This window comes from Silene latifolia, chromosome 8 (assembly GCF_048544455.1).
Source record: "Silene latifolia isolate original U9 population chromosome 8, ASM4854445v1, whole genome shotgun sequence".
Taxonomy (NCBI): Eukaryota; Viridiplantae; Streptophyta; class Magnoliopsida; order Caryophyllales; family Caryophyllaceae; genus Silene; species Silene latifolia.
In genome coordinates this window covers 53,132,931-53,144,870 of record NC_133533.1, presented here as the reverse complement: position 1 = coordinate 53,144,870, position 11,940 = coordinate 53,132,931, and the positions used below count along the sequence as shown (strand labels likewise).

Here is an 11,940-nt window from a genome sequence, read left to right as displayed (position 1 = left end):
TTTAATTAAATAAAATTACTTAATGTTGAATAACCCAAAAATTTATCATTAATATATTTTTCTATGACATATCCTCTAAAATTACAATGAAATAAATTTTGAGACAAATTCATTACTCCCGCTATTAATATTTTACTCTTATTAATGAAACAATAGTAATAATATTTCACAACTTGCCCGTAATCATTGTTACTTTCACTACTCCCGCCGTAATTATTGTTACTGTCACTACTGCTGCATTGATGTTGATAATTTCACTACCTCCACCATAATTATTGTTACTATCACTATTGCCGCATTAATATTGATTATTTCACTACTCTCGTTCTTGTTTCTACCACTTTCACTAATCTCGCTGATAATATTGTTACTTTTACTATTCAAATGAGTGATTATCATGTAACTATATCCAATGTTACTACAATTATTTTCTTTACTGACGAAATTACTTTTACTACTTAGGCATGCAATTTTAAGAGGATTATATATTTATATAAATATATTACATATATGCATTAAATCAAATCGAAAGAATTATGCAATATTATATATTATGCAATCTAACTTTAATTATTTATAACCTACTTATTATATTTTTGTATGTTAAATAATTAACATCTCTATACATACATCTAATAAACTATAAAGTTTAATAAAATTGCATAGATTTTAAATTTAAAATATAATTTTATGATGATAATAATTAATACCATAAGTGTGCATGTTTATACTAATTAATTATTTTATTTTAAGGAAATTGACCATCTTCTGGTTTTGATAAATATTTAGGAAAATTACCAAGCATCTTCTTTCTTTTAATCTCCTTGAAATTGACCATCTTAATTAATTATTTTATTTTAAGGAAATTGACCATCTTAATTAATTATTTTATTTTATGGAAATTGACCATGTTTTAGTCTCTTATAAATGTTTAGGAAAATTACCAAGCTTCTATATAATTTAATTTTAACCCAAACTATATAATATTTGCATTGAGATCCCTTAATCGGGTCCATCACACGGTGCTATTGATTTAAAACTATATAGTATAATTAATTTGTATAACTTTCTTTAATTACATTGAAGTCCCTTGGTTTCTGGATTTAATATATAGTATTGATTGATTGATATGTAGAAATATAATGTATTTAATTTTTAATAGATATATTTAAAATCATTTTTATAATAGAATATATTAATTTTAGTTAAAAAAATGATAGAAAATTTGATTTGTGCTTAATTACACATTTTTGGAAACTTATGGGGTTAATTTGCTACAAGTGAAACTTAAGGGGTTGATTTGCACATAGTATGAAAATAATGGGGGTAATTTGCTACATCGAGATTCGTAACTTATTAACTTGGATATCGTAATTCATCCACCATATCATACTATTGACGACATAACTAAATCGCATATATCTCAGTCCAACTCTAAAACGAACACAGATCTATATTAGACTTGAAAACATATATGCAGTGCAAACTTAATTAAACTTGAACTGAAACCAACTGAATATAAGAAATTCCCCTTGGTCTCATACTGACAATGAAACTAGGCTATTAACATGAGGCAAGTAAGAAGAATATTTCGCTAAAGCAACATCCTCCATGTCGACAGTGAATACACCTTGAAGACGAAAATCATAGATATAAATGGTTGCATCTTCTTCTCGACTGAAAATGATTTGAGCACCCGATCTCGACCCAGAAATTGGAACGATATCCATGATGTAACCTGTTGTAATGGTATGCAACTTTGTCCATGTTTCTTCTGACAAACTCTTCATCACCCAAATCCCCATCTTAAACATCTCTTCATGACTTAAAAAACAAAGCACGTCTCCCAGTTCCACAACTCTGTCGTAAATTCCGCCATTGGTTGGCAATTCAACAATCTTGAAACTCTCATTTTTGGTCTCCAACGACACAATGTAATCATTATGGAGTTTCTGAGGCAGCCAGTGAAGAGATCCAATGGCTGAAACGGGTCTATACTCGAAACAATTAATCAACCCAACAGGCGGTCCGTCCACCATTTTCCAGTTCCGCTCTCCAATTACCATGATTTCACAACTGGTATAACCCGACCCATCATCAAACAAGTGAACAACTTTGTACTGTTTATTAGAAGGATTGTACACAAAGCCGTAGGACTCCTTTTTGGGGAGTGATATCGTTCCCAGGCGAAGGAAAACACATTTTCGAGTCACAGGGTTCAAAACTATCAGCCCAATATTCTTGATAGGGTAAATGATCAAAAGCAAACCATTACAAGAAGCAATAACTTTACCTAGACAACTTATACTGAAGTCAGTCAAGACGGTTTCTCCATCAACGTAGTCCATAAATTGAATATTCGTCTTCATATATTCTCGTAGCTGATTGTTTAGGTATCCAGTGAATTGAAGTATAGAACTTTCAACAGAAAAATCAGAGGCCTTAGCTTTACCTTTTAAAACAGGAGACTGGAAAAGGATGACAAGTTCAGAGTGAAGGACATGGTCATGAATGAAAACCGAGTTGTGAACAATGTTATACCATAGCTTGCAGACACAAATCGATCTTAGGAGAGAGCGAATTGGAAGTCGAACAAGAATGGAAGAAACACTATCATCTGTTAGGGGACATGGGTTGGCTTCTAATTCTAGTAGACGTTTAATCTTCCTCTCTTCCTCCTCGGCCTTCTTCAGTATTAATCGCTCTTGAGCGTGCTTCATAAAGCTCGTTATCTTTTTTTGATCATCCTTTTCCATCTATCTGCAAATAGCCATAGACCATAATCCCAAATGAGTACATACAAATGGCAATGACCGTGGTAATGTTTCTAAACAGTCTTGCAAGTTGCAACTCCATTACTGGACAAACAAAACCGCAATTTTAAGTTCCAGGATTGGATAGCTTAATTGCCTAACGACTCTATTAAGACGCTAACTAAACTAGCTGACATCCAATGAAATTCAACAAAATTTATAATTAGAAACTACCACTAGAGATAAATGCAAGCTCGAATACAACTCCACAATAAATAAACTAGGTCATCTAATTCAAAAATATAGAGTAAATCGAAATAGAGGGTAATTTTTACAAGAACAAACATAATGAATCGAGGATTAAAAGATTGAGAATATACCTGAGATTAATAAAAAAGAAAGATCTTTGAGAGTGGAATTATGCAGGAATACAAGTGTCCTTTATGTAGTGTGTGATTTATGAATCAAGTATGCGGTGGTGTTTTTCTTTACAACTCCAAGTCGCATATACTTCTTATTGACTTTGGGCTCAAGTCTCCGCCCGCGGCCCGCCACAAGGTAATTGGTTTACACTATTAATTAAAGTGGGCCAGGTGGGCCATACAGGGCCGAGCAAAAATATACGCTATAGTATACGATTTTAATTATACGAATTTCTAGGTATATGATACGAATTTCCGTATGATAAGAGTCGGGCAAAAACAAAACCAACTATATGATTGTTGTTTCTGTTTTTGAAAAGATATAATAAAATTGAGAAATCTCATAGAAACTAGAAGTTTTTAAGTATAATCATATATTAATTTGCCCACTTTTATTTTTCCAAATCCACTTATATAATGAATATTAAAAATTTTGATTATTTGAACATGTACCATATTATTAAAATTTAAGTTTATTATGTTCCCGTTTTATCGCCAATGTCAGAAATTAAATAATGAACAAACGAAATCCAGATATACAGAAAAACCGGGTGGTAAAATTTGGTAGTTTAAAAACCATATAAAAACCGTATCGGATAGTACAGTCTTGCTCAACCCTAGCCATACCGACCCAAAGATAGGTTAAGGATGACCCACTTGGCCAGGGAAAAAGGTAGACTGGGCCGGGTTGAGTTGGCCAGGGACTGATATCACCTAATCTGATGGACTGAACCATTTTTCCTTTCTGAAAATTTTCGGATGAGTTTTCGGCGTGCTGGGATTGGAAGTGAAACTCTGGCCACCGCTAAGGTGAGGGAAGGGTCGAGTCTGGTCTATAACCCCGACACTTGTCGATTGTCATAGTGAGATCAAAGTGGCTACTAAGTACTAGCCCAGTAGTTTGCATTATACGGAGTTAGTTGTTTAAACCAAACTAACTTAAAAATTACGCAAATTCTTATTTGCGACGGGTACTGTTCGTCTCAAATAAGAGACGGGTCAAATGTAACTATTTTATGAGAAAATGTGACCATTTTTTCATAGGTAACATTTTATGAATAGTTTATGAGTGGTTACATTTTATCAAAAAGTGGTCACATTTGGCCGTCTCTTATTTGTGACCGTCACAAGGAAGAATTGCTGTAAAAATTATTCAACCTGATCCGATTGGTAGTTGAATAAAGAACTCAAAATAGTCGAAAAACGAATTGGTTTGGCTTGATGCACTTCAGTAAGCTGGTATTGAATCCAAACGACTCAAATACCAAACTTAAAGATAAAAGGACTTGATCAATCCAAATGACTCAAATATAAACATGCCCAAATCTAGCCTAACCCAAATTGACCCGAACAACGACTATCTCGAGTGACACACTTGGCTGAACCTCATAATAAGGATATTATTCAAGAACTAGAAGCTCTTAGTCAGTCACTAGCAATAAACAAAAATGGTAAGCGTGTTATTGTTGCTTCTTCGGATGCAAATGATGCTCGAGCAGGGAAAATGTTGGTGTCTCCTCTCCAAAGTCAAGACGATGTTCCTTCTCTCCAACATAAAAAAACTGATAGGGTGGAGATGATGGCAGATGCTGCAAGTTGTGCAGCATCACAGGGGTTTGGTTCTGGTGGTGCAAAGAAAGGACAAACGCAACAGCTGTGTCCTGAGTCGTTTGCTGATTGTGTCTTCATTTCCTCACCGGAGGCGCATATGGATTCCGCAAGTAGTAACCTACTTGATGAAGCATTGACTGATTTTGAGGTCAATTAGTTTTCCTCCCCAACTGAATCAAAATCACCTCATCTACGCTTCTCCAACAAGAATGGACCTCATACATCACTACATCTATCAACTCAAGATTATAACAATTTGATGTCCATGTCTTTCATGAGGGTCCGTACCCTCACTTGTAAAACTATCTAAATCGGAACTCCCCATGAGGATATTCATGGGACAACAGAAGTCCCCACCTCTTCTCCTCCACCGTAGATTCTTTTTAAACCTTTTGATGTTGAACAAAATGAAAGTGTAGGGTTGGTTAAGGAGGAGGTCATTTTACAGGTTGATAAGAAGACACGTCTTAATTTGTTTTCTCCCTATGAGACCTCGTTGGTCCAATTTAAGTTTTCTGCTGTCAGGGATTACTCACTTAGCAAAGCGCTAAAGGCCGATAGGGTCATGTTTCTGCCATTTTGAGAGATTCATCACTTACTTCTGCCAAGATTTCAGCTTCTTTTTGCAGGTACACCCGCTATACGGCTACTATTACGAGGATGAAGCGGAAGGAAGCCCACTTAATCGAGTTTGATGCCCACTACCATCCGCCGTTCAAGAAAAGTTGACTTTTTTCTTCCGTTGTGACTAGGTGTTCTGTTTCTTCTGTTAGTTGAGTTTCAAGTGATTTTGGGGTTGCTAATACCCTTCTTTTGTAATTTAATTGTACCCGATGGACTTACTTTTATTTTTACTAGTATTGGTGCCCGGCTTCGCCCGGGCTACCTCTACTTACCATTAAATTTTTTTTGGGTTTGATAAATACAACCCATTGGGTTGTATTTAAGCAACTAAAAGAGGAAAGAAATAGTTAATATATGCATTAAATGCATTGATTTATGTGTAATTTACTCTTTAATTTTTAAATTAATTCCAAATTTAGAATGGTATTACTGGTGATGGGGCATATTCTGCACCCGCTGACCGAGTCAACATATTGAGCAAGGTCAAAGATATCCACAGCAAGTCAACGTATTAGACAGCCTAACCGACGCAGCATGTCGGCCTGTCACTTGGGTCTCGGCTGGGCAACTAGCAAGCCGGGAAGCATATCCGCGTACTCACATCCAAGTCCTCTCGGCATGGAGTCAACAAGGCCAGCCGGTCTGCCATGGGTCCCGCGGCCGAGGGTAGAACAGTCTTTCCACCTGCTCTGCCACTTGGCCACTACGTGACAAAAGGTGAAAGTCTATAAATACTCCTCAACCCTCATTGAGAAAACGATCCAATAATCCGCAATTCACCCTAATACTCACTATAAATCTGGTATAAACCCCCTTATCTCTCTACAATATACTTTGCCAAGTAACACACAACTTAATCTCTTTAAGTTTACTGACTTGAGCGTCGGAGTGAGTTCGCTCGGTACCAAGCCGAGCCCTCAGTTTGTTCATTGTTTCAGGAGAGGCCGAAAGGAAGAGTCAAGCAAAGTCATCATTCTACAAGCATACGTGGTAACAAATCCTGCTCCGGAATTACACCCGGAACAATTGGCGCCGTCTGTGGGCCGCCACGGGGAGAGAAGCCGGCACTACAAGAAATCCTGTTTCGGACGACTGAAAATGGCGACAGAAAAAAATAGTCGCCAAATTGGCGACTGAAAAAAATTTCGGGCGACTACTAGCTGTCGCTAATTTGGCGACTACCAAATTCCTCCAAATAATTGGACCTGGCGATTGATTTTCAGAACGGGCGACTGAAATCGATCGCCAAATTGGCGACTACCCTCCGCATCGCCGCCAATCGATCGCCCATTCACTTATTATACACAAACACGGGACTCTTTCTCCCCTCTCTCTTACTTTACTAAAACATAAACACACAACAATCGTCCCAACCGCAACACCTATTCCGACCACCTAATCCGACCACCACTCCGACCACTACTCCGACCACCATCACACCGACCACCTCGACGCCGGAAGAAGAGTTGGTGCCTTATTTCGGTTCATCCTAAGCTATTTGAAGGTATAATTTCTTTATTTGTTTTAAATTTCAATTACTTTGTTTAATTTTAGATTATTTTTGTTATTGTAATTAGTATTAGGATGATTTGATATGTTTATATAAACATTTGTGTTGATTATTAGGTTTTTAAATGTAATTTAATTAGGTTTTGGTGAAATTGGGATTAATTTGTGATGATTGTAGTTATAGTAGTGTTGTTGATTTTGTTTAATATTAGTTTTGTTAGTGTTGTTAGTGTTGTTGATTTTGTTTATTGGTTATATTGTTTAGTGAATTAGTATAATGTTAGTAAGGTGGAAATTATTATATGTTAGTAATGTTAGTGAATTAGTATAATGTTAGTAATGTTAGTAAGTTAGTATAAAGTTTGGTTTTTTAAAGGTAGTAAATTATTTTAATTAGTTTGATAAGGAGTATTCTTAAAAGTAGTAATAAATTAGTATAGTTAGTATAATTTTATTTAATTAGTATACTTTTATTTAATTAGTATAATTTTAGTATAATTACTATAAATTAGTATAATTTTAGTTGATTAGTATAAATTAGTATAATATGAGTTAATTAATATAATTTTAGTTAATTAGTATAGTTAATTAGTTTGTATGGATTATTGTTAAAGATGGTTCTATGTTTTATTGTTAAAATTATGGTTTATATATTATTTAGATTAAAATGAAGAGATTGGAACGTGGATGGATGTACGAAGAAAGGGTAGATAAGAAGAGACGTCCTACCGCTAGATTTATAAAGGGGGTTCGTGGATTTATTGAATTTGCTAAACAAAATGATGAATATGATTTGGTAGAAAATAAACTTAGATGTCCTTGTACTAAATGCAAAAACGTGAAATATCTACATGACATAGAGGTAGAAGAACATCTTTATACAAATGGGTTTTGTCCAAACTATTACAATTGAATTTCTCATGGGGAAGCATATTCTCCCGAACAACCTCAAATCCAACAAAATGAAAATCCATATAGAGATATGGTTGTTGATGCCTTTGAGTCTAATGTTTTCAATAATGACGATCATCTTGCATTGAATGAAGAAGAACCACCAAATCCACAAGCAAAGGTTTTTTTTGACATGTTAAAAGCTTCTGAACAACCATTATATGAAGGGAGCAAAATGTCATTGTTACAAGCCGCCTCTAGGATAGTAACGGTGAAATGTGAGTTTAATATGCCATTTAATGCCGTTGATGCCATTGCTTCTTTGCTTGAGGATGCTCTCCCCGAAAATAATGTCATGACTCGAAGTTTCTACAATACCAAAAAAATAGTTAAAGGTCTTCAACTTCCGCATCAAAAGATTGATGCATGTCCCGAAGGATGTATGCTCTTTTGGAAAGATGATGCTTTCCTTGACAAGTGCAAGAAATGTCAAAGAGATAGATATGAGACAAGGGAGGGAGATATTGTTTTGAGGGGAAAAAAAGGCAACAAGGGTTGTAAGAGAGGTGGAAAGAGTAAGAAACCAATATCAATAAACCCGCCATTATTTTACTTTCCAATCGCTCCAAGACTTCAAAGAATGTATGCAACCAAAAATATTGCCGAACAAATGAGATGGCACAAGGAAAATCCTCGTACTCCGGGAAAGATGTGTCATCCGAGTGATGGGGAGGAATGGAAGCGTTTTGATATGATCTATCCTGATTTTGCCGATGAACCCGCAATGTACGACTTGGCTTGTGTACGATGATGGGTTTTCTCCATTCGATCAGTTTGGTAAGCCTTATTCATGTTGGCCTGTAATGGTCACTCCATACAACTTACCACCTTGGTTGTGCTTGAAAAAGCAATTTATCTTCCTGGCACTTATTATTCCCGGTCCAAAAAATCCAAAAAGTAATTTAGATGTTTATTTACAACCATTGGTGGAAGAGTTGAAACATTTGTGGGAAGTTGGTGTGGAAACATATGATGTGTCCAAAAAGCAAAATTTTCAACTAAGAGCTTCACTTTTATGGACAATAAATGATTTTCCCGCTTATGGAATGTTATCGGGTTGGTCTACTGCTGGGCAAAAGGCATGTCCTTGTTGCATGGAAGAGAGTAAAGCATTTTATCTCCCTAATTACAAGAAAATAAGTTGGTTTGATTGTCATAGACACTTATCGGAAAGACATGGACATAGGAGGAACAAGAAAGCTTTCTTAAAAGGTAAAGAGGTGCGTGACGATGCTCCGGATCGACTTCCGGGGGATGAGGTATGGGAGTTGATATGTGATTTTCCAACTACTGTTGATGGTACAGAAGAAGAGTTTAAAGAGTTGAAAAAAAAAATGGTTGGTTTAAAAGAAGTATTTTTTGGGACCTTCCGTATTGGAAAACAATGTTAATTAGGCACAACTTGGATGTAATGCACATAGAGAAAAAAAAATTTGAGCTACTGATTCATACGATTATGGATGTAGAAGGAAAGTCATGTGATACTATTGCTGCAAGAAAAGATATAAAGAAATTTTGTGACCGTCCCAAATTGCACATTCGGAAAGACGGGTCAAAGCCAAAATCCATTTTTACTCTTGACAAAGCTCAAAGGAAGGTATTGTGTGAGTGGTTACGAAAGTTGAAGTTTCCAGATGGATATGCATCGGATTTTAAACGATGTGTTGATATGAAGAAACTAAAGTTGCAAGGCTTGAAAAGCCATGATTGTCATGTCTTCATGGAACGATTATTACCCGTTGCTTTGAAACATCTTCTCCCGACTACCGTGTGGAATGCAATTGTTGAGATTAGTCAATTTTTTCGAGATTTATGTTCCTCCTCAATATGCGTTGAGGACATGATACGTCTCGAAGAGCAAATACCAGAAATATTGTGTAAACTTGAGATGATCTTACCTCCTACATTTTTTAATTCCATGGAGCATCTACCGGTTCACTTGCCTTATGAAGCCAAAGTTGGAGGACCCGTCCAATATAGGTGGATGTATCCATTTGAAAGGTAATAAAAGTTAACTAGTATTATTGGCATTATAACTATTATTCTTTTATACACTTTAATTTTTTAACTTTATCAACTTTAATTAAGCTCTATAATTATATTATAGGTATCTTAAACACATGAAGAAGAAAATTGGTAACAAAGCTCGGGTAGAAGGTTCTATATGCAATGCATATTTAACAGAAGAGATTGCAAATTTTTGCTCGCTTTACTTTGAAAAACATATAGAAACCAAGGCAAAATACTTGAACATTGACAAAGAGGATGAAATTGATGCAAGTTTACCCGAGTTTTTTCAAACTCATGATGATGAAGGTTGCTCAACAATTGGGGGAACAAGATATTTGGATGACAAAGAATATAATCGTGCTCACCTTTACGTTCTATCTAATTGTGAAATCTTAGAACCATATGAAATCCAGTTTGTGACTGATTTCATGAAAGAGCATCCTAATGTGAGGAGGGATGATGTTTGGAATAAACACGAGGAGCAATTTCCATCATGGTTTAAGAAGCATGTTATTGAGTTGAATATCGAAGATGATTTGATAAGGAGTTTAGCCTCTGGTCCTTCACGAATGGTTAGAACTTGGAATCGATACCTAGTTAATGGATTCAATTTTCATACATTCAACTATGGTAAAAATAAGGCTAGATGCAATTATGGTGTCACTATTTCTTCTCTTGATGACAATGACTATTATGGTATAGTAGAGGAAATATTTGAGATGTGCTATAATGGGCGTGAGCGTGCTTATAAGACTGTCTTATTCAAGGTTGAATGGAAGGACAATTCTATAGCCGGAACAAGAGTACATGAACATTACAAACTCGTAGAAGTGAATCATACTAGAACATATTCTAAGTATGACCCTTTTATACTCGCACATCAAGCTCATCAAGTGTATTTCTCTTCTTATCCATGCACGAGGAATGATAGAAATCAAAAGCAATGGTGGGCAGTCTTTAAGACAAAGGCAAGATCAAAAATAGATACCTCTTTTTTCCAAGAAGAAGTAGTATCAAGTAGCACCATTTTGTCTCCAATTGAAGAAATCAGTTACGAGAATGGGAATGAAGAGGGTGAAGAGTTGGAAGATGAGGAAGAGGAGGAAGAGAATGGAGAAGATATAGAGTTCGAGGAGTGGGAGGAGGAAATAGATAATGATAATGATGATGATGATGAAGAAGTTGATGATGATGATGATGAGGAGGAGGATGAAAATGAGGATGAGGATGAGGATGAAACTGATGAAGAAGATGATGAGGATTAGTGTTAGTTATTTTGGTAAATTTACTAACAACATTGTTTAATTTTATTTTATATTTTATTGCAATTATGTTTTTATTTTACTAACAACATTGTTTAATATTTTTTTTTGCAATTGTAGATGGCAGGACGAGGTAGACAGCGAGGCGGGGGTAGTCAGCGTCGTAGTACGTCTTCTTTAGAGGAAGAGGAGACGGAGATTGAGCAGGCGTCGGTCGAGGACTCGACTAATGATGACTCATCAGATCAGGGACGCGAGATTCAGTGGACTAATGATGGGAAGATGATACTTGATCCGGCTGGTCTTTGGTAAGATATATGTTACTCATATGTTCATTTCATATACTCCATTAAAGTTACAATATTCATTCTTTGTTTAATATAAACTCGTACTTGTATTTAACATATTATTGTATTTCAGGTTTAACTGCAGAACGGTTGTTAGTGGTTGTTCAGCAAGTACGAAACATAAGATGACAGGGGATGTTCCTACTTGTTGGCGTGACGCTACGCCCCAACAAAAAGAAGAATGGTTCAACATCTTTGGGGTATATTTTTGTATATAATTAATTTGTTAATTTATATCTAAATTTCAATTAGTAATTTATACTAATAAAAACTTTTTATAGAAATCCTTTGATTGGCCGGCGGGATTGGAGTATATGGTCCGTGAAAGGTACAATCATATTTGTACTAAAAGATATAGAGATGTCATCTATAAGACCGTGAAGAGGAAAAAGGAGCCCGAGCATTTGAAAGGTGTGTATTATTTTATTAGTTTGATTACTTGTGTTTAGTT

At 35.6% G+C, this 11,940-nt stretch overlaps 1 protein-coding gene across 1 annotated transcript; it reads right to left on the bottom strand.

Annotated features, from left to right (window-relative positions):
- Nucleotides 1–1,435: 1,435 nt before the first annotated feature.
- Nucleotides 1,436–3,281, bottom strand: LOC141596849 (putative F-box protein At5g52610). Its single transcript, XM_074417106.1, has 2 exons — nt 3,134–3,281; nt 1,436–2,760 (listed from the first exon to the last, which is right to left on the bottom strand). Exon 2 carries the CDS (start codon nt 2,754–2,756, stop codon nt 1,539–1,541), a length of 1,218 nt encoding a protein of 405 aa, XP_074273207.1. The 5' UTR covers nt 2,757–2,760; nt 3,134–3,281; the 3' UTR covers nt 1,436–1,538.
- Between the last annotated feature and the right edge of the window lie 8,659 nt (nt 3,282–11,940).

Excerpts from the sequence above, each read along its gene's own strand:
- LOC141596849 (XM_074417106.1), bottom strand. The coding sequence starts at position 2,756 with ATGGAAAAGGATGATCAAAAAAAGATAACGAGCTTTATGAAGCACGCT.